Source organism: Nuphar pumila, chromosome 7 (assembly GCF_984573655.1).
Source record: "Nuphar pumila chromosome 7, dmNupPumi1.hap1.1, whole genome shotgun sequence".
Classification (NCBI taxonomy): Eukaryota; Viridiplantae; Streptophyta; class Magnoliopsida; order Nymphaeales; family Nymphaeaceae; genus Nuphar; species Nuphar pumila.
Window position 1 is genome coordinate 111,290,265 of NC_143255.1, and position 27,468 is coordinate 111,317,732.

Genomic DNA, 27,468 nt, shown 5'->3' on the forward strand with positions numbered 1-27,468 from the left:
AATGTTAACTTGGACATTCAGTGCTCTCTAAAACACATCCACAAATACTGCAACTTGTAAGGAGAGCTGAGTTGTACTTCTTTGACTCTGTATGGTCCTCTCTATTTAGGCACCTAAATGATTATATAGACAGTAGACTTGCTTTTGCTTTTATTCTTTTTCTTTTTCTTTTAATTGTCATGAGTTTCATGGATAAAACCTTGGATTTTCACTAGTACAGGATTAGGTTGTCATCTGAAGTTTATTTAGAAGACTTAGAGGCAAGCAAGAAGAAATGACATAGCGTTAGTTGATGACTAGATCATGATTATGCTAGTGCAAGAGGGCTATTGTATATGACCTTTAAAAACTAAAAGGCATTCCTTACACACGGAAATTGAAGACTCTAAGATAAACAGTTGCACAGACATATTTGCTACTCTATTAGCTTTCTATTACTCTCTCTTTCTCTATCTATTTTTTCTACTTTGTTGCTATTTTTTATTTGAAGTTTAGATGTACAGAGCCTGTAAACAAGTTGAGTTGCTGAAATTCGATTTAAGTTCAGTTTAGTTACTGCCTTATCTTATCTTAGGGAACAGATTCATGAGGGAAGCTTTCAAGCTTGACACTCAAAAGAAAGTCAAGCTCCACGAACTTGAATTGAGAGCAACCAAATGTGTAAAACAGTGTCCTATATTTGCATGGACTCCCAGTAATCTGAGCAAACAAGAAAAGTACACGTATATTGAAAAGTAATGGATATAAATGCAGTGTGTGAACCCAGCAGCAACTTGTCGATGCAGACATACATAGGAATCACATAGTTGACCTATTGACTTTGATAGAATCACCACCGAAAGTGGTGCAAAGCTTTAATGTTTTTGAGCTGCATGGTTTCTGTTGCTCTGCACTTTTTGTTGGGAAACTTTAGACTATCAATAGGTCATTGTAGGACTATCTGTCTTAATACTTGGGTATATTTCACTTATAAAGAAAGATGTCATGCTTAACAAACCAAAACCCATTCTCACTGTTGGTTATATTCTCTTTTCTCATCATGGTAAGTCTATTTCTTCAGTGAGAGGGTACAGTAATATTATGGACATGGGGCACTTGGACAGCTTGGTTTGCTTCTAACTTTTCATGAGTTCATTTATGCAGTTGTTTCTTACGTTGGTTTTGTTTTGTTTTGCATGTGGTTTTATTCATATGCTCCTTTTGTAATGTCTCTGGTTCATTTCCCATGACTCTCTAACTCTTGTCTTTGCTTAAATGGAACCATAGTGACATGTATAGGTCTTGGTGACAAATTTTTGGTACATTACAGGATTTTCTGTATATCGCTGAAAGGATGGCGAGATCTCATCATTTAAATACAGAGAAATTAGAAAACATAGAAAACACTTTACGTATAGTAATAATATTGTGATGTATGTATGCTTGCCAATATTTTAAATATATTGCAATAATGTGATTTTGAAATGATTGCTCTTCGCCATGGAAATCATTTTTTCTTGAATGCAAAAAAATCTTGGGCCCAGCTGAGAAATTTTAATGCCAAAGCTCTGAGTGAACCCGGAATAGGCCATGGATTTGGATCTACCAAATGATAGAAATGCCTATCCTTCTGAGATGAAATCATAGACCAATTTGCCGAATGGAAGGAGCCTTCAGCCGGGCTTTCATTGCCAAAGAATTGAGCAAAAGAGAGGCCACTGGAGCCTTTTATGAAGGGAAGCATTGCTGCCTTTCAAGATGATGTTTTTATTAGAAAAACAGCTTATCTCATCCATTGTCCTGGTTTGGTAGACTCTTTATTGAACTCTTATGCCAACTTTAATTGATATCATTTGAGTCAGTAACTGTTCTTTTAGTGCTTGTCGAGTTGATAGTGGTTGGATTAGACCATAGCCATTGCTGGATTAGCTGGTTTTCAGAAAGCTTGCTATTGAAACAAGCCTTTTGTGTGTTAACTTTTGTTTAACCTCGTCTTATATGAAACACACTTTCCTTTGTTTTATCATAATATATTTCTGTAAGTCGGTAGATTACTCAAACATCTTAACTACATCTTTTCGTGTGAATGCCAGGCATTGTGCTCAGATAGGTGAGTTGGCCTTGCTGGCTATTGGGGATAAGAATTTATATGCTTGTTTTATTTGATTATTATTTGTTCAGCTCATGACAGGTTGCTTTTGTTGCTGCTTTTGTCCACTTATTGACTTTCTGTTCTTATGTTTTGGTAGGGAGCGCTTGTTGATCGATCCCAAAGAGCATCCTATGCTACTTGCAGAACCTTCTTCTAATACACAACAACACCGGGAGAGGTAGCCAGTTCTTTTGAACTATATTAGCTGATGAATTCATTATTATCTTCATAACTTTCAGTTCTTTACTCTCTCCTCTTATATGGTTCTTATTTGTCAAATGAAGTTTATATCTATTATATACGCTTCCCCCCTATGTGGGGAAACTCTTCTCCCACTATAAGGGGGAAGTTGTTTCCCACAGGATGGGAAACTTGTTTCTCTCTACACGGGAAAAATGTTCTCCATAAGTTGGGAAACACACTTCCCCAATTTTTTGTGCATTTCCCAAACATTTCTGAAGCATGCCATTCACATTTTGCAACTGGTTCCCATCAAATGTGTTTCCAATGCTTACATAGCGTTTCTAATAACTTTTTTTTTTTAATGTTCTACAGGATGTTTTATTTTTTCAGTCAAGGCATCTTAAGAAAAAAAATTCATTCAAAATGCACTAAGGAATCAAACATGATTGAGCTCATATATGATAACCTGCATCTATGCTATTGACATGCCAAATTTAAATAATCCACCCCAGTAAGCTCTGTTGGTTGGATTATAAGATAGTTTGTGGTCTTCATGCATTTCATTTGTTTGTTTATGTTATGAACCAAGTCATTCACAAATTTGATATCCTTGGCAGTAAACTGATTCCTGGGAAGCTGGGATTTTAATAAGTGCTGAAACAAGGTTCCACATGACCATGTCTTTGTGTACTTGTTTTTTTAATGTCTTTGCTAAGCAGAGTCAGTTTCTTTGGTAGGAGGAGAGCACATGCCTTGTGAAAAGTGGGAATGTTTTGGTCATCACTTGCTATTCTTTTTTAGAGTTTACAAGATTGCATTATCTTATTAAAATTTCATCATGATCTTCTAACCAAAGTGGCATGAATTATTTGGCTAAAATGCTTATCTAAACCTAAAATATCATCTTGGTTGGGCTATCTTTGGTAACAAGAGGCAATTGGCTTTTGCAGTTTGCAACACCTCTTTATTAGGAAAGAAAAGGAAAAAAGAAATTCCGATTTCTTGTTCATTTTATTGTCTGCTGATTGTCTCAAACTCTGTGCTAGTTAATTTATTTCCCTCTATTGGGAATTTGATTTGGCTTCATGCACTTTTATTGATCATAATCGGGATTTCAATTGTTTTATCATATCATTTATTCTTAGGACTTGTGTTTCAGGGCTGCAGAACTTATGTTTGAGAAATACAAGGTTCCTGCTTTGTTCCTCGCCAAAAATGCTGTATGCCCCAAATCCTTTTTTCTGTGAAAAAGTTTGTAGAGTTGTAATTTTTATCCATTTTCATATATTTCTTGTTGCTTTATTGGTTAAGATAGTCGTGGTTGGTGTATCATGCTTGAGTCTTATTTTTTTCTCTCTTTGTATTGTTAGGTTCTTACATCCTTTGCTTCTGGACGTGCTACTGCTTTGGTTGTTGATGGGTGAGGCTTGTTGTTCTTGTTTTTACTACTATTTCCCTTTTTGGTATGTCTTTTGATTGTCCTTGGTGTTTAATGGACATAATCTTGCTAATAGTGTGATCCTTCATGATCTACAGCACCATCATCTGCCTTTGAGATTTTAAATTAAGGATTTCCATGTCATTTTAAAATGTTGCAGTGTTCCTCTTTTTTTTTGGTGCATTTCCCCTATTTCAGATTTATGTGGTGGTAAGATATTTCCTTGCATGATTGTATATTGGTAAGTTTGGTAATTTGGAGTTTCTTTTGTAGTTTGATCAATTTGTTAAACATGAGATGTATGTGCACTAATGATCTAGTTCCTCTTGAATACACTTATTCCATTTTTTTAGTTCTCTGTTTCTACTTTGTGAGATATAGATCACATGTCGTAGGTTTAACAGTATAATTTTCTGATTGATGAAAACAAATATATGGAAGACTTCCCCCCTGCTCATAAGCCTCTTTTAACTCAAAGCAGTATGTCATGTAATTGGCTGTTGCTTACTATTTTTTTATTTTAAGTTGATAACATGCCCCTTGAAAACTTGCATTGGTTGGATGTTGTTTGCTACAAATGTCTATCTTCATCATTGCTAACAAAAGCTGTTCTGCTTGTTTGTAACTAGTGGTGGTGGCTCTACAATGGTGACTCCTGTGAGTGATGGCTATGTTCTTCAAAAGGTATCAAGAAATTGCAAAACGGTGTTCAGCTGATTATATTTTGTTTTATAGTTTTAGATATCATGAAATATTTTTTCACTCATATGTCAATTAACTAGGCTGCTTTTGACCACTTTGGTAATGTGAGAATTATTCCATGTACTGTAATGTAAAATTGTCTATGAAGAGACAATACGCATACAAGCATAAACACTTTATAAAAGAAGTGCACGAAAGCACTCTCACAACACTTGAACAAATTACGCAACAAGCGTATAAATAATAAACATGCAATAATGCATGTATTTCATAAAAGAAAGGAAATGCTTGAGACTCTCAAGCTTAGGGAATACAAGGGGGAAACACCCCTATTTATACAAGAAGAGGGAGGTGCAAAGGGGGGCTCCCAAAGGAGTCGTTGGGGAGCCCCCAACGGTCACATTTGTGACCGTTGCCCCCCCCCCCCCCCCCAACGACTCTATTGGGGGACCCCCAATGCACCTTTTATGAAAAAAAAAAGAAATACAAAAAAGAATATTGAAAATTACAACATATTCCAAATTGGAATATGCGTAAAATAAGAAATTACAAGAATACCCTTTTTGGGTAAAAAAAGAAAGAAATAAAGAAATGAATATAAATATATATATTTATATATATGGAGATACGTATACATATAATAATTATATGTATACGTATCTCTATGTATATAAGTATATATATTTATACTTACAACACAGATTATGGAGATACATTTTAACACCCCCCCTCAAACTTACGGTGTGATAACCGCAAGTTTGTTAAGAAGGAAATGAAATCTGGGCGAACATAGTGCTTTAGTGAAGAAGTCTGCGAGTTGATACTCAGACGTCACGTATGGTAGATCAATGACCTTCTTCAAGTATTCTTCTCTGACATAATGGCAGTCCATTTCTATATGCTTTGTTTGCTCGTGAAAGGTGTGATTCTTGGCAATATAAATTGCACTTTTATTGTCACAACACAACTTTGTTGGTTCTCTGATAAATATTCCCATATCTTCCAAAAGGCGCCGAATCCATACAATTTCCATGGTGGTGGATGCCATGGCTCTATATTCGGCTTCAGTGGATGACAGAGAGACCTTCTGTTGCTTTTTACATCGCCATGAAATCAAAGACTCACCTAAGAAAACACAAAAACCAGTGGTGGAGTGACGGTTACCAGGGTCACCTCCCCAATCTTAGTCAGTATAAGCAAGTAATTTTAAATAATAAGAAGAAGATAGAAATACTCCCTTATTTACTGTGCCCTTCAAGTATCTGATGATGCGAAGAACAACACTCATATGAACGGTTGTGGGAGCGTGCTGAAATTGACTGGCGATGTGTATAACATGTGACAAATCAGGTCGAGTAATGCTAAGATACATTAAAGACCCTACCAACTGCCGGTAAGGAGTAAGATCGGTTAAGGGAACACCATCGTCAATCTTCATTTTTGCTCCCACAACTTCAGGAGTTTCGCATACTTTGTCATCAGAAATCCCTGATATGTCAATAATCTCACAAGCAAGTTTAGACTGAGATAGGAAATAACCACGTTGCGAATAAGCAACCTCAATTCCAAGAAAATATGTCAGAAAACCCAAGTCTGACATCTCAAATTTTGAAGTCAAGACGGATACCCTTGACTCCTTGAACATCGTCACCTGTGATGAGCATGTCATCAACATAGAGCAAAAGTATCACAATCCCTGCATTAGATTTTCTAGTAAATAAAGCAGTCAGTATAGCATGAGGAAAAACCATTTTCCAGCATTACACTGGTAAACCTGTCATACCAGGCTTTGCGGGCCTGTTTCAAACCATAGAGGGCCTTTCGAAGGCGAAGAACTTTATCTTTAGGAATCTTCATGCCTGGTGGGGCATCCATATATACTTCTTCGTTAAGATCACCATTTAAAAAAGCATTTTTCACATCTATTTAAAAAATGTTCCAATTTTTAATAGATGCAATAGTAATAAGACATCTAACTGTAACCATTCGGGCTACAGGAGCAAACGTTTCTTCATAATCAATTCCATACTCTTGTCCATACCCTTTAGCGACTAAGCGAGCTTTATACCTTTCCAAAGATCCGTCGTACTTAGTTTTAACCTTAAAAACCCATCGACAACCTATAGTTTTCTTTCCTATAGGTAGGGTTTGAAAATCCCAAGTTTCAGCCCTTTTGAGAGCATTAAGTTCATTTTGCATAGCTTCCTGCCATTCTATACATTTTTTAGCTTCAAAATTTCTTGGTTCAAAATAAGAATGAATGACACTAAGACAAGCCCTATATCGGGGTGAGAAAGAATCAAAAGAGACAAAACGAGTTGGAGGTCTCCTATTCTTCTCAGATCTTCGATGATCTAGAGAAGGAACAAGTTTACTATATTGGTCAATAGCACTTCTAAAGGTGCCTTGGTTTCTACGCGAGTAGGTTATTGGGTCACTTGAAACTCTACTTTCTTGTTCATTATGTGAGTTATGTTCACTAACATCACCATCATTTTCCTAATCATGATTTGATGATACATCATCATCACTAGATATATCATCATTGCTAGACAATAAGTCAAATAGGAAGGAATAATCAAAATTTTCTTGTTGAGAAACATTTTTTTCAAAACCACTTTCATTTTCTAAAAAAGTTACATTTCTAGAAACATATAACTTATCATCCCGGAGATCATAACAACGAAACCCCTTTTGAGTTTCGGAGTACCCAAGAAAGACACAAGGTATTGCCTTGGGAGAGAGCTTGTCATTCTTATCCGTAAGTATAAAACACTTACACCCAAAAACTCGTAACCTATTATAATCAGGTTCAAGCTTATATAATATCTCAAAAGGGGATATTTTTCCTAATATCCTAGATGGTAAGCGATTTATCAGATAAACAGAAGCAAAAGCTGCTTCTGCCCAAAATTTTTTAGGAATGTTTTGAGAAATAAGAAGGGTCCTAGTGGTCTCAATGATGTTTTTATGTTTTCTTTCGGCCAACCCATTCTGTTGAGGAGTTTTGGGACAAGACCTTTGGTGAACGATTCCGTGATCCTCAAGGTATACTTTAAATTGATTGGAGAGATATTCTCCTCCAGAGTCATTTCTAAAAATCTTTATATTGCTATTGAATTGATTCTTGATCATTGAATGGAAAGTTTTAAAACACGAAAAAACTTCATGTTTGAATTTAAGAAAATAGATCCACGGATATATGGAAAAATCATCCACAAAAATGACATAATAAGAGAAGCCTCCTTTTGAAGCAACAGGTGCGGGTCCCCAAACATCTGAATGAACAATTTCGAAAGTTTTAGAAGAGAACATAGTTCTTTGCTTAAAAGGTAAACTTTGCATTTTTCTGAGAATACAATCATTACAAGAAAAGAAGCTTTTACATAGGTCTTTTGCAAAATGTAAATAAGACAACTTGGTGATATTAGGATGACCAAGTCTTCTGTGCCACATATTTATATCTTTGTTTCGGGCAACATTACAAAAAAATTTCGAAACTTGAAGAGATTTCATATAATATAAGTCTCCTTTTCTAAAGCCTTCCCCAATCAATTTCCCGGACCGGCGATCCTGAATTAAACATTTATCACAAGAGAATTTAATATCGCAACCATGGTTCGAGAGTTGAGAAACAAAAAGAAGGTTTAAGTTTAGTTTATGTATAAATCTAATTTTTGGAATAAAAAAGTCTTGAGTTTCAAAATTACCTATTCCTTTAATTTCAAGAGAAGTTCCATCCGCAGTGGAAACAAAAGATGGAGAAACATTTTTTGAGAAATCGGAAAGCGAAAACATGTTTGGGGACATATGAAAAGATGCACCGGAGTCCAAAAGCCAAGAGACTTTACCTGGGGAAGAAGAGGTAGACACGGCGGCACCTGAGGTAGCTCCCTTGAGGAGGGGTTGAAGGGCTTCCACTATTTGATTTAAAGAGAGTGACTCACTTGATGATGCCTCCTCCTTTTGTGGTGCACCGCTGGTAGCCATTGCGAGAAACTTTTTCCATTTGGGACATATGGGTTTGAAATGCCCCAGTTCTTTACAAAAATGACAAACAACTTTACTATAGTCCCTTTTTCCTCTTTGCCCACCATTTTCACCTTGACTTTGGGGTCTAAAATGAGGAGGACGATAGGTCTTTACATTGTTTCCGGGTCTTGATACGGCATTGACCTCATTGTTTTCTTCATAATTACAAGGAACCACAAGAACATTTGATCCTTGTTTACATAAACTCATACGAGTCTCCTCACCACTTAATTTGGTGAGTACATCTTCAAGAGAAGGAGGAGTAAAAGAGGATAGAAGAGATGACCTTATTTGCTCAAATTCGGGCCTTAGCCCATTCAAAAAATTGAAGAACCGATCTTCTTCAAGTTGCTTGTGACGGAGTTCAATTGTCTCTTCACTCCATTTTGGTTCAAGCATGGCAAACTCATCCCAAATGGAGGAAAGGTCGGCATAATACTCCCTAATAGTCATTTCGCCTTGAGAAAGGGAGATCGCCTTCTTTTGAAGATAGTACTTGTGGGATAGGTACCTTGATGTATACATTTTCTCAAGATAATGCCAAGCTTCCGATGCCTTCTTGAATTTAATAATGTTGGCATTAATCTTAGTTTCAACGGATGAAAAGAACCAAGAAAGAATCTTGAAATTCTTCATTTTCCACTCATCGTGCTTCTTAGAATAATCTTCAAGGGCTTTGATCCTTTCTTCTCCTTCAAGAATCTTGATTTCACTTCCGTTTACCTCCGTTATTTTGGGTTCCGGTTCCGGAATTGTGCCTTGCACATAACCCCATAGCCCTTTCCCTTTTATGTGAGCCTCCATGTTTCCGGCCCAAACATGATAGTTGGACCCATTTAATTTGAAACCAATAGTAAAATGGGACTCTTTTTCGCCCATTATGAAGTAAAGAGGAAGGGAGAAAGGGCGTACCAACACAATATTTCAAATTCTAGCTTGCGCAAGATCCTTCTAAAATATTTGAGAAGCAAGATCCACCACTTCAATCTCCAAAAAATTGAAGGCATGCTTTTCGAGGCACTCGAAAAGAAAGGAGTCCCACGATCTTCTATCACCAACCTTGCTTTGATACCATGTAAAATTGTCTATGAAGAGACAATACACATACAAGCATAAACACTTTATAAAAGAAGTGCACGAAAGCACTCTCACAAGACTTGAACAAATTACGCAACAAACGTATAAATAATAAACATGCAATAATGCATGTATTTCATAAAAGAAAGGAAATGCTTGAGACTCTCAAGCTTAGGGAATACAAGGGGGAAACACCCCTATTTATACAAGAAGAGGGAGGTGCAAAGGGGGCGCTCCCAAAGGAGTCGTTGGGGAGCCCCCAACGGTCACATTTGTGACCGTTGGCCCCCCCCCCCCCCCCAACGACTCTATTGGGGGACCCCCAATGCACCTTTTATGAAAAAAAAAGAAATACAAAAAAAAATATTGAAAATTACATCATATTCCAAATTGGAATATGCGCAAAATAAGAAATTACAAGAATACCCTTTTTGGGTAAAAAAGAAAGAAATAAAGAAATGAATATAAATATATATATTTATATATATGGAGATACGTATACATATAATAATTATATGTATACGTATCTCTATGTATATAAGTATATATATTTATACTTACAACACAGATTATGGAGATACATTTTAACATGTACATGGTTTTTGGTGTTAAAATCCTTAACCCATTATCATATTGGCTTTGTTCTCACATGTTCATATTGGTGTATTTCTTTGAATTCAACTATGACATGGGCCTCTTCATTGCACGGTTTTTTACCCTGGATATGCTTCCACATTTCACTTTAGCTGTATTTGATTGGTGTCGGCAACTGCTGATACTGCTGCTTTTGCTTCTCATATTGTTTTAGGTGTTTTTGTACTAAAACATGGGCAATGTAGATAGGATTGATCTTAAGGGGTTTTAGCAAATATTTGCAATTTTTGTTCTAGCCTTTCCTGTGGCTATGCTGAAAGGCCCTCTTTCTGTGATTATGTTAGGTGTCAATGAAGAATTATGTTGGATGTGTATTGTAACTTCCTTGTTTAAGGTTTTCAAGGTTGAACTTTGATAATAGGAAAGATACTCTCTTTGGACAAGTGTCTGAAAATATATCAGGTTAAGGATTTTTCACTTTTATTTATACATGTCTATGTCCTTTTCATTTTATCGGAGTTGGGTTGGATGTGGTTAGTGGGAGGTAGATAAAAAGGATATTATTGTAAAAAGTGCAACATAGGAATTAGGAAATGCAAGAGAGGTGCAGGTTCTTACATGTAAATTATCTAGGGATCTGCTTAATTAATCTAACATAAAAGGGTCACATTTCCCTGATGAGAGTTCCCAACTCAGGCACTTGAAAGATCCAAGATGATGTCTTCCTGCACAAGGTTCTTAAACTGTGGAATGGCACTCTGTTGGAGGCTTGCAATTCATAATCAGCTCATTAAATACCACCAACCAACTGAAAGAACAAGTGATGGAGTAAGCACTTTACTTGGGGTGCACTTTTCTGTTTGTAACAAGGCAGCCAGTTATCTTTTCTGGTTATGTTGTAATTTGTTTGACCTACTTATCTCCAAGAACATCAGTGTCACGGGCCTATTTCCTTCAATGGGCCAGCGCGGCGCGACGGTCCTTCCTTACCGCCGCAAGCCTACTCGTCAGCTCGCTTGCCGGTCGCGGAAGCTTATGATCAGAGTGCAAGAGAGCAAGAGAGAATAGAGGGAGAGAAATTGCAATCACAAGAAGCAATCACAACGAGGGTGAACAAAAGAAAGCTCAACGCATTTAATTCATTCACAATTTTGCCCGCAGGCTATTACAGTTCAAGTATACGGGCTGCCCCTTCGGGGTATTGATTCACTTGAACCGGGCAGCTTACATCAGACTCAACAAAAGCAAAACAGACTCTAGCGCAACTGTACACTGTAAGTCGCAAGGGAACATGCTCCCCCCTTCAAATCATGCGCCGTCCTCGGCGCCATCTGTTTCGTGGTAAGCCCTGACTTCAGCCGGGTAGCGGCTGTTCATTCGAAATGCAGGCTCCCACGTTGGTTCCGCTGTTTCTTCCCACTGCACCAAGTATTTCTTCGCTTGCCCCAAGTAGTTGACCTTGTGGCGAAGGATCTGACTGAGGTGCTTCTCGGCCCGTTGTGCTGCCGGGGCCCTCTGCATGATGGGAGCGCGTTGCGGCACATTGCGTTCCGGGTCTCCATCATCTGGATGGAACTGCTTGAGGTTGCACACGTGGAACACCGGGTGCACCTTGAAGTCTGGGGGCAACTCCAGCTTATATGCCGGCTTGCCCACCTTCTTTGTGATGGTGAAGGGTCCCTCATACTTTCTGAGTAGTCCGCGGTGCCGCCTGCGGAAGATGCCTGTGCGACCAGGATATAACTTCACCAACACTTGGTCCCCAACCTGGAACCCTGCGGGCCGACGGTGTTTGTCCGCCCACTTCTTCATTCTCTTCGCCGCTTTGTGTAAGAATGCCTTCGCCAACTCATTCTGCTCGTGCCAGTCGCGAACAAACTGATAGGCGAAGGATGGCCTTCCCTTTTCTTATGAGGCAAGAGTGTGTGGGGTCAGTGGCTGCTGCTCCGTGGCTATCTCAAACGGGCTGTGACCTGAAGATTCGCTCTTCTGCAAATTATAACAAAACTGTGCCACATCAAGGAGCTTCACCCAATTTTTCTGATTGGCACTAACAAAGTGCCTAAGGTACTGCTCCAGTATCCCGTTGATGCGCTCTGTCTGCCCATCTGTCTGCGGATGAAAGCTTGTTGAAAACAGCAAATCAGAGCCAAGTAACCGAAATACTTCACGCCAGAACTTGCCCGTGAAACGAGCATCGCGATCGCTCACAATGCTCTTTGGTATGCCCCAGTGCTTCACCACATGCTTTACGAACAACTCTGCAGTCTTCTCTGCAGGGCACTCCTTGGAAGCTGAGATGAAGGTGGCATACTTTGAGAAACGATCCACCACGACTAAAATAGAACTGAGGCCCTCTACCTTTGGCAGACTAACAATGAAGTCCATAGAGATGCTTTCCCAAGGACGTTCTGGAATTGGTAGAGGCTCAAGGAGACCGGCAACCTTCTGGTTTGTCCCCTTATCTTGCTGGCAGATGAGGCATGTCCGCACATACCCCTCAACATCGTCTCTCATCTGCGGCCAATAGTAGCCGCGCTCAAGGAGTGCTAAGGTCCGCTCCTGACCAGGATGGCCGGCCTATAGTGTATCATGGCACTCCTTGAGTAGCTCTCGGCGAAGACTTCCCCACCGTGGTACAAAGATGCGTCCTCCTTTTGTTACAAGGAGGCCATCCTGTAGCCAAAATCGTCGAGTCTTCCCTGCCTGCGCCAGAGAAACAAGGTGTTGTGCGGTCGGATCCTGCTGTGTACCCTCGCGGATGCGGCTCAGCAATGCACCCTCCAAATGCACTTCAGAAGGCTCTGCGCGCGCAGCAGCTAATTCAGCCCTACGGCTCAAAGCATCCGCCACAACATTGGTTTTTCCAACCTTGTACTCTAAGGCAAAGTCGAACTCAGCCAAAAACATCTGCCATCGAGCTTGCTTGGGCGTCAGCTTCTTTTGCGTCTGAAAATAGCTCGTGGCCACATTGTCCGTCTTGACGACGAACTCGGCACCCAAAAGGTAGTGCCGCCAGGTCCTGAGGCAATACACAATGACGGTCATCTCACGTTCGTGCACTGTGTACCGCCTCTCTGCATCCTTCAGCTTACGACTCTCATATGCGATCGGATGCCCGTCTTGCATAATAACTCCGCCAATGGCAAAGTCTGAGGCATCAGTGTGGACTTCGAAGGGTCTCGAATGATCAAGCAGTCGCAGCACTGGCTCTCTCACTAAGGCTTTGTTCAAGCCCTCGAAGGCATCTTGGCACGCTCCTGTCCAGAGCCATACCCGATTCTTCTTCAACAAATCTGTGAGGGGCGCAGCAATGAGGGAATAACCTTCGATGAAACGCCGATAATAATTTGCCAAGCCGAGGAATGACCGCAATTCTGGCACTTTACTTGACGGAACCCATTCCTGGATGACCCTTATCTTCTGCCCATCCATACGCAGCACACCACGCCCCACAACGTGGCCAAGGAAGCTGATCTCCTCCTGCCCGAAGAGACACTTCTCTCGTTTAACACAGAGGTCATTCTCCTTCAGCACCTGAAACACTGTTTGCAAGTGCCCGACATGTTCCTCTATGTTACTGCTGTAGATCACGATATCATCCAGATAGACTAACACAAACTTGTCTAAGTAAGGGTAGAAAATCTGGTTCATTAAAGTCGTGAACGTGGCTGGAGCATTTGTCAACCCGAATGGCATTACTAGAAATTCGTAAGCACCATAGCGGGTGACACAAGTTGTTTTCGGCTCATCACCTTCAGCAATCCTCACCTGCCAGTAACCCGATCGCAGATCTAGCTTGGAAAAGATACGGGCACTGCCTAGCTGATCGAACAAGTCTGCTATCAATGGCAATGGGTACTTGTTCTTCACCGTGACCTTGTTCAAGGCCCGGTAATCCACACATAACCGTTTAGAGCCATCATGTTTCATCTGAAAAAGGACCGGGGCACTAAATGGGGCTTTTGATGGACGAACAATGCCTGCGTCCAACATCTCGTCTAGCTGCCTGTGCAGCTCCTTCAACTCTGCTGGCCCCATACGGTATGGAACCATTGCGGGAGGCTTTGCTCCCGGGGTCAACTCAATCTTGTGGTCGACCTCGCGTCTTGGCGGAAGACGCTTTGGCAATTCCGGAGGCATCACCCCCCGAAACTCCTCCAATAGAGGGGCTAGGGTCGGCGGCACTGCTGCTTCTACCTTCCCTTCATCTGCACGCACTGCAACTAAGAATGTCTGCTCCCCATGCTTGACACCCTTCTTCAGTTGCATTGCTGATAACACTGAAGACTTGCCTTTCTGCGTAAGGCACTGCACTGTGTGGGACAGGTCTGATCCCATGATCGTCAACGTGTTAAACTTTGGCAGCATCATCACATTCTGGCTTCGCAGAAACTCCATACCCAGAATCACCTTGAAATCGTCCAGGGGCACCACAGAGAAGTTGGCTTTGCCGACCCAACTCCCCACTTGAGTAGCCACATCTCTTGCTTCACCAAGAATGGGCTTGGCCTCAGAGTTTACTGTTTTGATAGTCCTCTGCTTTGGCCCAGTTTTCAAGCCCAACCGCTCTGCCTCTTCCCGCGAGACAAAGTTGTGTGTGACCCCGGAGTCTACCATTGCCGAAGTAGACTTTCCATTCATAATGACTTTTACGTACATAAGTTCCTTACTGACCTGCATGTTCTTAGCTGCGCAACTTCTAGCTGCGTTAATCGATCGCATGACGCCCATCCTCGGTTGCATGGTCTCAGTGTCACTGCCTTCAGTATCGCTGCATTCTTCCTGTGCAGCATTGGCTTGCCCGTCGTCCTTTACAAGACGCTTTGGGCATTGCCGGGCGATATGTCTATCACCACAGAACCAACATGTCACAACCGCACCCTTGTTGCTGTTGTTATGCTTTGTGTAGTTCTGTTTCTTTTCGGATTGATGGCGTGTCGACGCCTCACCTTTATTGTTGCGCTGCTCATCCTTCTTGCCTCTGTGGTCAGGCTTCTTCCCAACTTTGGTTGATGGAGTGAAAGGTTTGCGCTGAGTATCAACTAAGCGCTCCGCCGCCACATATGCATCTTCCAAAATACGGGGGTTGCTCCTTTCCACTTCGGACTGTGCCCATGGTTGAAGTCCCACAATGAACCAGTTGAGCATGTCGTCTTCTGGCATGTTAGGTATCTCCGGCATAAGCTTCTGGAACGTTCGGACATAGTCTTGCAACGAACCAGTATGTTTGAGTTCACGAACCATCCGGTAAGCCTGTCTCTGCGCATTTCTTGGCATGAAGTAGTTGCGCAACTCTACTTTGAAGTCGTCAAAGGTGTCTATCACACATTGACCCCTCTCCATGTCATTGCGCTTCCGCCTCCACCAAGCGATAACATCACCATCAAGTAAGGCCGCTGCAGCCTTGATCCTCAGATCTTCAAGGGTCACATTTTGGATATCCAAGTAGTCTTTTACTTGGAACAAGAAGTTCTCAATGGCCTTGCTGTGGCGAGAACCATTGAATTTTGCGGGTCTAGGTACATCAATCCTTGATGGTCTCTCACCATTTCCGCCATTCAGGGTCACCGTCCGCTGCAACGTACGGTTCCTCAACTCAAGATCGGTCACTGTAGTCGTCAACGAAGTGACCTGCCCCATTAGTAAGTTCACCTGCTCTTGCAGGCTCGCCAACACATCATTCAATCCATTGAATGATTCACATGCGCGTGAAATCGCTTCATCATGCGAAGTCACATCTTCCACCAACTTGTTAACAGTTGCATCCAACTCTTCTTGGCCCCGAGGTGAACCCATCTCCTCAGCTTCGGCAACTGCCTTGCCTCTGGTGTTGCGCAAGTGTTGATAAGGCGCCACGATGTCTTGCTCACAAATCGCAGCCTGTCGGCGTGTCTGTCGACACCGACTCCGGAGTCCCTTCCCCAGCACGAGAACGGGCTCTGGTATCACTTGTCACGGGCCTATTTCCTTCAATGGGCCAGCGCGGCGCGACGGTCCTTCCTTACCGCCGCAAGCCTACTCGTCAGCTCGCTTGCCGGTCGCGGAAGCTTATGATCAGAGTGCAAGAGAGCAAGAGAGAATAGAGGGAGAGAAGTTGCAATCACAAGAAGCAATCACAACGAGGGTGAACAAAAGAAAGCTCAACGCATTTAATTCATTCACAATTTTGCCCGCAGGCTATTACAGTTCAAGTATACGGGCTGCCCCTTCGGGGTATTGATTCACTGAACCGAGCAGCTTACATCAGACTCAACAAAAGCAAAACAGACTCTAGCGCAACTGTACACTGTAAGTCGCAAGGGAACAATCAGAATGCCAGTTCTAATTGTTAAAAACTCAGTCTTAGTGAGCTTGGAGGCTTGAAATTCATAACAAGCTCATTAAACACCACCAACCAACTCAAATAAGCTGTGTAGTAGGCATTTTATCATGTGTGTGCCTTATGTTGAATTTTTTTTGGATGTTGCCCACAAAAATTGTGCTGGATCTTCAATTTTGTAGAGGGTATGCAAAGACAAATTGCGAAATTAATTCTAGATTTGTTGATATAGTATGTTTATCTTGACAGTGACTGTTTGATGATGCAATACTGTTTCAAACTTGTTTGTAATGGGGGTATAGGTTAGAGAGAACGAAAGCACCTGAAACTTGTCCTTGTGCATCTTCTGTATGTGGATCCTACCTAATCGTTAGCATTATTTTTTAGATACTAAAATCGGTATTGAACATTTAAATATTTGTTCGCCTTTGTCCTTTGGTATTTAAATGGTCTCATAAACATATCAGAATATGCTGACATTTTGCAATAGTGCGATTGATCACTGCCATTTCCTGACCAATTGCTTGAAGACTGGGTGCATCTTCTTGTGATTCCTGTAAAAAAAATCCAGATTAATGCTGGTCATGCATGTTAAAGTATTGATGACAAAAATTAAATCTGCAGTTGAAGTTCATAGATTAACTGACATGACTTTATCAAAGCATCTAGCTGTTGGATTTACAAAACTTCTAGCTTATGTGTTATTTTCATAGTGAAGTATGTTTTTTCTTTGTAGGCAGTGGCTTCTTCTCCAATTGGAGGGGAACTCTTAACTGATTGTATGATGAAAAGTCTGGAAAGCAAGGGACTCACTGTAAGCAGGAATCACTTTTTCATGGTTTTTGATCTGCTATATACTGGTGACTAACATTTCCTATTGCTTATGTTGTCAGATAAGGCCTAGGTATTCTTTCAAGAGAAAGGAAGTACGACCAGGAGAATTTCAGGTTGCCCCTGTGCTTGTGCTTCTTTACTGTTCATCTTCAAGGGATCCTTATTTAGTTGATGAATGCTGCAAAATGTGATTGTCAATAGTTGGTACACCCTTTTAATTAATATTATTAATGGAAAAGTAAATACATTTTGTATTAACTTGCAGCATTACATGAACTTTTCAATGCTTTGCAAATTGTGATGGCTCATGACTGGTATTTTCATGAGTTAGCACCACGGAGTTCTGACATTTATAGAACAGATACTACTGAAATTTGATGGCCCTCATCATGTTGTGGTTGTGATTCAAACACTGTAACCATATCTTATGGAAGCCAGGAAATCTAATGTCTCTTTTTGGTATATATTTTATATCCTGTCTTATCATAACTTGTTCTGACATTTTTGATACTTGTGTTTTTTCTCACTTTTTTTACAGGTATATTTGATTATCTCTTCTTGGCCTTAATTATTTTCAGTTTTGGAGGGCTTTACTTCCTTGCTGTGCTGTTTGCCTACATTATATGTCTTGGGCATTTTTGTTCTTTTGAGTTACATTGGTTCTTATTCTTTTATTTTAACCACTTTTATTCTGTTATTTTGACAAGTTTCCTTGTCCATCTACTTTTCCAACCTTTATCTTACTGGTACTCGCTGTAACAAATATCGTGAGATTTATAAAAAACTCGCGATAATATCGGGAGAAATTGCCTGAAAGTTTAAAACGGCAATTTCTCACGAGATTTTCAAACCGTAACAAATATCGCGATATTTACCATTTTAGCAGATATTTATAGCGAGATTTTCATTTTAAAATGTGTTTTATTTATAATTTTTTATAAAAAATATATTTTTTAATTTATTTTTTATTGCCAATATTTTTTTGAAAAAATGTGAGATTTATGAAAAAATTCAAAATCTCCCAAGTTTTTGACTCCCGAGATTTTGCTGTTTTTAACTTTTGTCACTATGCTGGTACTTAGGAAAATTCTATTTGAGCTGTGTTTTTACCTTGTATATGCCATCTGGTGGAACTATTTGAGTTACTTGACACTCACGGAGCTTGTGATTGTGTTCAATATTTTTTATCAACTAAATGCCAATAAAATCCCATTTGATTCTCTCTAGGAATTTGTTGCACTATGTGAAGATAAAGGGAAGTTTTCTTTTTTGAAAAATCCACCAGGAGAAGGGTTCAAAGTGTTCACAACAGGCTGTAGATAAATGGATGTCTGAGATTAGAGATGTGGATGAATAATCTCCTAAAATACTATAAATTTGAATTTTTTGTGTCAATCTACTTGTCATTTATGCCTACTGCGAATGCCCATGCCCTTCTTCTTTTTTATCTATAGCATCTATATATACCATTGTAATGTTTGATCTTTTTTCTTTTTCTTAATTTATTGTTCTTATCTTGTTCTCTTTTTTCCCCTTTGGGTATTTAACAGGTTGTCGACCTTGACCTTCCGAATACAACAGAAAGCTACAAGCTTTACTGCCAGGTATTTCGGTTTTGGTGCTGTGTTCTTTTCTGGGATTTCCATATTGCTTCTCTATTATCTCTGAGTTCTTTTAATTGCATGTCACAGAGGGCAATTGTGAGTGATATCAAAGAATGTGTATGTCGGGCACCAGATTCTGCTTACGATGGTGTGGTGTCCTAATCTGTACCTTCTATTTCCTAGGCAGTGTTTGTTTTTCATTTACAAGTAGGATGAGCTAGTGTTTCTGCCGTTGTTCATTAGCTTGGGTATAATTTGCTATGGGTGTTGCATTCCTTGTGCTCACGAAAGAAACAGAATATACTTGGCATATTATTAAAAGTGGCATATTATTAAAAGTCTGTTTTGAATCTTCCACAGTCTGTAGTCTGTACTCATGGGTTCTTCAGAATAGATCCATAATCAAATGAAAGACATATATCTGCCAAGTATCTGTTCATGTGAGATAGGTCTGGAAGAATGTCCTGCATTTATATCATGTATATTCAATGAGGAGCTGTTCATGTTTGGTACCTCCATCTTCGAGATCAGCAATGTTGGCTGATGGAAGGCTGCTCGCCTAGTTTCTCCATATTAGGGTTAGCATGCATAAAGGAAGGAGGGAGAAGAGAACACAAGAAGTGGAGAAGAAAAAACTTCATTAAGCCAAAAAGGAGAGAACGATACAACATAAAAGAGCGTACCCTCTTGGTTACACTAGAGGACAAAAATGATTGACTTAAGCTCCATAGCTAAAATACAAAAGTGCCCCTCAAGAATGAACACATGTACAATGGATAAGAGAGTAACAGAAAATAACTATGATACAAGTATTATATTTCACAACACTCCCCCTCAAACTTGGGATGATAAGAACACCATCATTCCAAGTTTGAAAAGAAATGATTGAAATGTCTTTAAGGGTAAACTCTTGGTAAAACAATATGCAATCTGACTTGCTGTCCCAATGTATGACAAGGAGATGGTTCCATCCAAGTAAGCCTTTCGAGTGAAGTGACAGTCTATCTCAATGTGCTTTGTTTTCTCGTAGAATTCAAGGTTTTGACTATATGAATATGAATGTCACAATGCAAAGGTGTTGCGTCACAAGGGAAAGAAAAGAGAGAGGAGAGAAGAGATGAAAAATCACTGGGGACGTCCTTCTATGTTCATGCTCGAGGGGACGCCCCTAGATGTATATTTATATTCAGAGTTTGGACAATAGTTATGTGACATCAGTATTGTTTTACAAGACCTGACTTTGAGTTGGACTAGAACTCTTATACATCCACATTACCAAAATACCCTCCTATTATAATTAAAACCCACATTAGGACACATCACCCTATCCTTTACACTCCCCTCAAATTGTGCAAAGTTTATGACCATGGACAATTTGTTTTTAAGCTTCCAATGGCGAAGAAAGGGTAACAATTTGGTGAAGATATCAACCAGTTGATGTTCTCCGGAAATAAAATGTGGTTGTATTTCTTTATCTTCTACTTGTTTACAAACAAGATGTTGATCCAACTCAACATGCTTCATTTTCTCATATTGGACATGATTACTTGCAACATCCACCACACTTAGATTATCACAATATATGAGGGATTGATCTATCTACTGCTGCAGAGGTCGATAGTAAATGACGAAGCCATAAAATTTCAGCTGTGACAACAACATTGCTCTATATTCAGCCTCAGTGCTTGATTTGGACACAGTTCTCTGCCTCTTGCTTGACCATGCAACTAAATGCCTTCTCAAAAACACTCCATAACCTATAACTGACCTTCTTGTAGATGGATCACTTGCCCAATCTGCATTTGAATATGAAACCACGATAAGGTTTATTGAATATGTACGATCCGTCGGCTTGGAGTAAATTAGACCATCAGTGATCGTACCTTTGATATATCTAAGTATCTTTTTTACAGGGTCCATGTGACTTTGTCTAGGAGCATGTATAAATTGAGATACTATGCTTTTGAATTTATCCGGAGATTTCAACAAACTATTACTTTCAATACTTTCGTGAAGTTTTGTATTCAATGCTATTGGTGTTTTAGCAAGTTTACACTCTGCCATACCGCTGCATTATAAGAGATCTTGGGCATACTTGCTCTGTGAAAAAGCCAAAGAAGAAGGTGTTCTGCCCACTTGTACACCAAGAAAATACTTGAGAACCCCAAGATCCTTCATGTAAAACTTATGATGAAGAAAGGCCTTGAGATCCTGGATACGTGACTCACTGCTTCTTGTTACAATGATGTCATCAACATAAACGAGAATCACTATCATATCAAAATTATCAATGTGGGTAAACAAGGAGTAATCACATTGACTGCATGTGAAGCCAATAGACCGAACTGTTGTACTAAATGTCTCAAACCATGCCTTGGATGACTGCAACCCGATAGCCTTTTAGATTGTCTTTGCAATATCACCTTCAGGATAACTCGGAGGATGTTTCATATACAACTCCTCGTATAACCTTCCATGAAGAAACACATTCTTCATATCAAGTTGATACAACTGCCAACTAGGCGAAATAATAAGAGAAAAAATAACATGAATTGTTCCCATTCTGACAATTGGACTAAAAGTCTCATCAAAGTCAAGGCCATGTTCCTGGGTATATCCTTTGGCAACTAGTCTGGCCCTATACCTCTCAATACTGCCATCCACTTTGTACTTAATTTTATACACGCATCTACATCCACTTTGGATGGAGATGATAGGAAAGGATATGAATGCTTTGAACCTCACCGAGGACATGGCGTTGGATAGAAATGATTGGAGGAAAAGGATTCATGTGGAAGACCCAAAATGAATTTCTTTTTTGGTTCATATCGCTGACCCCAATTGTTTTGGGATGAAGGCGTAGTTGTTGTTGTTTGTTGTTGTATCTACATCCAACAATATTTTTATCTATGGGTATATTTACGACATCACAAGTGCCACACTCATGCAAGACATTGAAATCTTCATTCATAGCTTCAATTCACCTGTTATTTTTGCAAGCCTCTACAAAATTAAGTAGTTCTTTTTTTTAATGAATATCAACCATAAACAATTTAAAATCAACAGAAAACACATCATAACTTACCCACTTGTCCGGTGGATGACGCGGCCTAGCCGATCTCCTTAACTGAATATGCTGTCCACCACTATCTGATATGTCATGGACATCATCTATAGTTCTTTCTTGAATCCTATCATCACCATTAGCCCTTTGATTGGGTTGTGAATTTGGCTACACTTTAGAATGCCTTTTATGTACCAAAAGAAATTGCTGAAACTAAACCGGGCCAGCTGAACTTTCCTTAGTGCTGAACTCATGGTTCTGATTAGAATCATAGCTAGGCTGGACATCAAGAGTTGCTAGCTGAGTCTTTAGATGGCTGACATTTGACCACATGACTTGGAGATGTTCCTTCATGTGATTGGGAATCGTTGAACGCTGTTTGAACTGCTATGGGCCAAAATCTTATCGACGACTTGAACTGATTTGAATTATCCTTTTTAGCTTAAACTACACACTCATTTTTGTGGAATATAATATGTCTAGAAATAAGGAGACAATTAATCTCCAGATTAAAGCACTTGTAACCTTTAACCTCATCATCGTATCCAATAAATTGGCAAACTTGAGCTTATTTCGAAGGGAATCATCAACATGGACATAACACATAATTAGGATGCTTTTCGAACAACCTAAGAAAGGGCATTTCACCATTCAACCCATCCAAATGTATCCGATTAATGAAAAACACGACATGACAGGCTTCTGTTCATAGGCCTGTTCTCAATTTAGAATCATTCATCATGGTGAGAGTCGTTTCTACCACATGACGATGCTCATTCAGTAGTTCCATTATGAGTTGCAGTCATTAGACATGACATTTCATGCACAATGCCATTATCACAGAGATATTCGACAAAATAAGTCCAAGTATATTCACCGCATCTATCACTACGAAAGACAAGGATTTTTTTAGAGAATTGGGTTTCAACATAGGCTTTAAACTGTTTAAAAATAGGAAAAGCTTAATCCTTGGACTTCAGAAAGAATATCCAAGTATAAAGACTGAAGTCATCGACAAAAATTACATAGTATTTGGATTTAGAAACAGGCATAATAGGCGCTGGTCCTTATACATTGGAATGAACAAACTCAAAAGGAAATGAAGTTCTTTTATTAGAATGTCCAAACGGTAATTCATGACTCTTATACACATGACAACTATCGGAAGAAATAAACGACTCCTTGACTTTATCTCTCAATGAAATGAGATTTTATTAGACAAAGGACTCAAGAAACCAGAATGACAATGACCTAATCTATGATGCCACATCTCGACATCACCAAAGGAGAGAAGACACAACGGTCTAATGATGAAAGAACTTCATTTACCAAATAAAGATCACCACTTCGCTTCCCTTTAACGAGCATCCGCTTCGTATGAATATCCTTCACAAAAGCAAAAGACAAAGAAAAGGAAACATGAGAATTCATTTGGTCGGACAATTGAGAAACAAAAATAAGATTACACTTAATACTAAGAGAAAGAAGAGTGTTGGACAAATAAAGGAGACCAAAACTGGTAGGTACCATGACAGTGCCTACCATCTCCTGTAATAATACAACCTAATCCATGATAAGGCATACCATGCATGAATTTACCTGAATCCTTTTGTCCTTTATTATGGCTACCTTAAGCTCTAGTTCTCCCTTTAATTCTTTATTCTTTAGTCAACTTGTCTGTGACAAGTTAAAACTCCTTCAACTTTGTTACTTGAAAAAAGCAGATCATCCCCTTTATCAGCAAGCATGGTTTAGAAAGAACTGTAGGTGATGTACAACATAACAGATAGTGGTAGATAACATTCATTTAAGGAGATCTGATAGGCCGAGTCATCTGCCGGAAAAGTGTAATTTATGCATTTTCTGTTGATTTTAAATTGTTAAAACTCCTTCAACTTTGTTACTTGAAAAAAGCAGATCATCCCCTTTATCAGCAAGCATGGTTTAGAAAGAACTGTAGGTGATGTACAACATAACAGATAGTGATAGATAACATATAGTGGTTTAGAAAGAACTGTGACAAGTTAAAACTCCTTCAACTTTGTTACTTGAAAAAAGCAGATCATCCCCTTTATCAGCAAGCATGGTTTAGAAAGAACTGTAGGTGATGTACAACATAACAGATAGTGGTAGATAACATTCATTTAAGGAGATCTGATAGGCCGAGTCATCTGCCGAAAAAGTGTAAGTTATGCATTTTCTGTTGATTTTAAATTGTTTATGGATGCTATTCATCAAGAAAAGGAACCATGTAATTTTGCAGAGGCTTGCAAAAATAATAAGTGGATTGAAGCTATGAATGAAGAGATCAATGCCTTGTATGAATGTGGCACTTGGGAAGTCTTAAATAATAGACCCATAGATAAAAATATTGTTGGATATAGATGAGTCCATAAAATTAAGTACAAGGAGGATGTCTGTATTGAGATATATAAGGCCAGAAGGAGGAATCAATACTAACAATTTTTTTGCTAATCGGTAATAGTAACCGCAAACCAAAAGAGTACTCCAAACAATATTCAGACCCTTCCTTTTTTTTTGAGAATAAATATACGTAAGCTTTCAAGAATTGGGAAAGAAGGAAAGAATCAATGAAAAAAGCAAGAAAGAATCTTTTCAATAACAAGAACGAAAGAAATAGGTTCAAGAAGCAAAAGGAAACTATTTAGGAAAAAGAAATTATTGAAAGAGTCATTTTGCCTTTCTTTTTTTTTTGAATGACTTGTTCCCTGTTTTTTGGAACGATATTATAAAACTTCACTCGGATCTGAATCTATTCAGATCTGATTTTTTTTGGAGGGCGTGATTTTTTCTTGAAGGGCATGATGATATTGAGAAAAAAAGAATGAACCAAGAGAAGATATAGAGAGAGAAGGGAAAGAAACTAGAAAGGAGATCAAGATTGTTAAGGGAAAGAAAGAAGAAAACGATCAAACCTTTCAGCAACCACTAATTGATGGGGACTTATTCTCGCCCTGCTTTGATACCATGTTAGATTTTAATAGAGTTGCAACCCTCACGTCACAAGGGAAAAGAGAGAGAGGAGAAGAGAAGAGATGCAAAATCACTGGGGTTCATGCTTGAAGGGATGTCCCTAAATGTATATTTAATATTTATATTCAGTGTTTAGACAATAGATATGTTACATCAGGACTGTTTTACAAGACTTGTCTTTGAGTTGGACTAAAACTCTTATACAACCACATTACCAAAATACCCTCCTATTATAATTAAAACCCACATTAGGATATGTCACCCTATCCTTTACAGCTACATCACCTCCGTTGTAACCTGAGCCATGACACGATATTTTGCTTCCGTCGTGGAGAGTGCAACTCTCAGTTGTTTCTTACTCTTCCACGATATCAAGGAATACCCCTATGCCACAAGACCTGCTTTATACCTCTCTGTCGATCCATCCTCTCAAGTCTTTATCTTATACACCCACTTGCACCCGACCACATTCTTCCCTTCTAGTAGTTTGACTATTTCCCAGGCTTTCGTTCTTTCCAATGTCTCCAACTCTTCATTCATGGCCTGCCACTCAAGCTCCAACACAGCTTCAACATAGGATTTGGGCTCATGATATGACTCAATCATAGCTAAGAAGGCTTGACGAGTAGCAGAAAAATATTCATAAGAAACAAATCGAGTAGGAGGGATAGACGGAGGAAAACTTAAGGAATGGGAGGAGACATAGGCACTTGCTCATTAGGATCGATCTGGGAAGTATTGGGACTTGGCTCTGGCAATGGTTTACCTTCCTGATCATGCTGCTCAAGAAAAGAATGAAAAGGGATGCCTTTTACTGTAACCCATTCTTTATCCTTATCTTTCTCTGAATCTTCTGGGAAGGGTACGAAGAAGGAAAATGTAGACTCAGAACTCTCAACCTGATAGTTATTCTTATAATAAGGCATGTACATGTCTAGAGGTCCAAATTTTCTTACTTATAAGATCAAAACATCTATACCCCTTCTACCCTTCAAGATATCCAATGAAACAACACTTAACCGACTTGGGAGACAATTTATCTATGCTGAGAAGGGACAAGCACAAATCAAATACTGCAAAAAACTCTCAACAAGTCATAATCAGGTTCTATACCGAACAACCTTTATATGGGGAATCATTTTTATTAACCTTAGATGGCATTTGATTTATCAAATAGACTGCAACTCCCACAACCTCTGCCCAGAATTCTTTGGGCATCCCATTGTTAAACAACAAAGCCCTGGTGGTCTTCAATATATGTTTATTTTTTTTTTGCCACTCCATTTTATTTTGGGATATAGGAACACGTTCTCTGATGCACCATGACTTTCTCCAATAAGAATTCACGCGGGTTATATCTCATATACTCTCCCCTGAATATGAATGCATGGCTTTTATCTTTGTTGCAAACTGATTCTCAACATACACAATTTCTTAAAAATATCAAATAATTTGTTCTTGTTTTTTATAAAATATATCCATGTATATATGGTAAAAAGTCATTATTAAGTGTCACAAAATGCACGGACCCACCTTTTCACATCACAGGGAATGAACCCCAAACATCTGAGTGAACAATCAAAGGGGCTACTAGACTTAACTTCCCTAAGACTGAATGGGAGAACATGACCTTTAGACACCCTGCAACTCTTACAACACCTTCCATCAGATACACCATAAGTACAACTACTACCTAAAACACTCAAAGACAACATATACTGAAGGCTAGAGCTAGACACATGACCAAGACATTGGTGACACTCCAAAACTGCAACACTGACACTCCATATATCTACTCCACTAGAACTCTGATTCAATTGACCAAGTATAGATGACTTCGCTTATATTCAATCTGAATTTTCTTCCCTAACGACCGATCCTACACAAAGCAACAATCATGAGTAAAGATTACATCACAACTGTATTGAGTAATTTGACCAACAGAAAGTAAGTCTCTGGCAAGAGAAAAAAACCAAAAAACTTCTGGTACATTAAGTTTTTCACAAATATTTGAGTTAAAAGTAATTAAGCCAACTTTAGAAATATCCATGAGGGAACCATCTGCAGTGTGAAAGACACCACAGCGTGACCTACAATTGGTTAGTATAGGTTTATTAGAAGTCATATGACATGATGCTCCTGAATCTATCAATCAACCAGAACCAATACTAGGGATACCTGCATAAGCACAACTAAAGGTACCAGAAGGTGTGGTTGAGTTAGATGAAGCTGAAAGTGAAAGGAGATGTTGGACTTGCTGTGTTAGCTGATCGAGCCTAGAAGTTACAAAAGCCTGCACATTAGAGGAGGAGGCTGAGACTGATACAAATATGTTTTGATCATCCTTCCTATACTATTCTCTCCACCAGTCGTATCAGACATCGCTTCCACCCATCTTCACATTCTTCCTTCTCAATGCTGCATTCAACTTATTCATGTGCCCTATTTTCTTAGGGTAGTTACATCACATTCTACTCATATCAAACTTGGGTG

At 39.3% G+C, this 27,468-nt stretch overlaps 1 protein-coding gene across 1 annotated transcript in view; it reads left to right on the top strand.

Annotated features, from left to right (window-relative positions):
• The window catches only part of ARP4 (actin-related protein 4), a 41,355-nt gene that overhangs the window by 4,225 nt on the left and 9,662 nt on the right, over window positions 1-27,468 (top strand). The window contains exons 6-13 of the mRNA XM_090014785.1: window positions 2,229-2,309; window positions 3,474-3,534; window positions 3,685-3,734; window positions 4,382-4,436; window positions 17,216-17,293; window positions 17,373-17,426; window positions 18,864-18,917; window positions 19,005-19,065. Coding sequence (XP_089870911.1) covers window positions 2,229-2,309; window positions 3,474-3,534; window positions 3,685-3,734; window positions 4,382-4,436; window positions 17,216-17,293; window positions 17,373-17,426; window positions 18,864-18,917; window positions 19,005-19,065 — 494 coding nt within the window. The remainder of the gene's footprint in view (window positions 1-2,228; window positions 2,310-3,473; window positions 3,535-3,684; window positions 3,735-4,381; window positions 4,437-17,215; window positions 17,294-17,372; window positions 17,427-18,863; window positions 18,918-19,004; window positions 19,066-27,468) is intronic.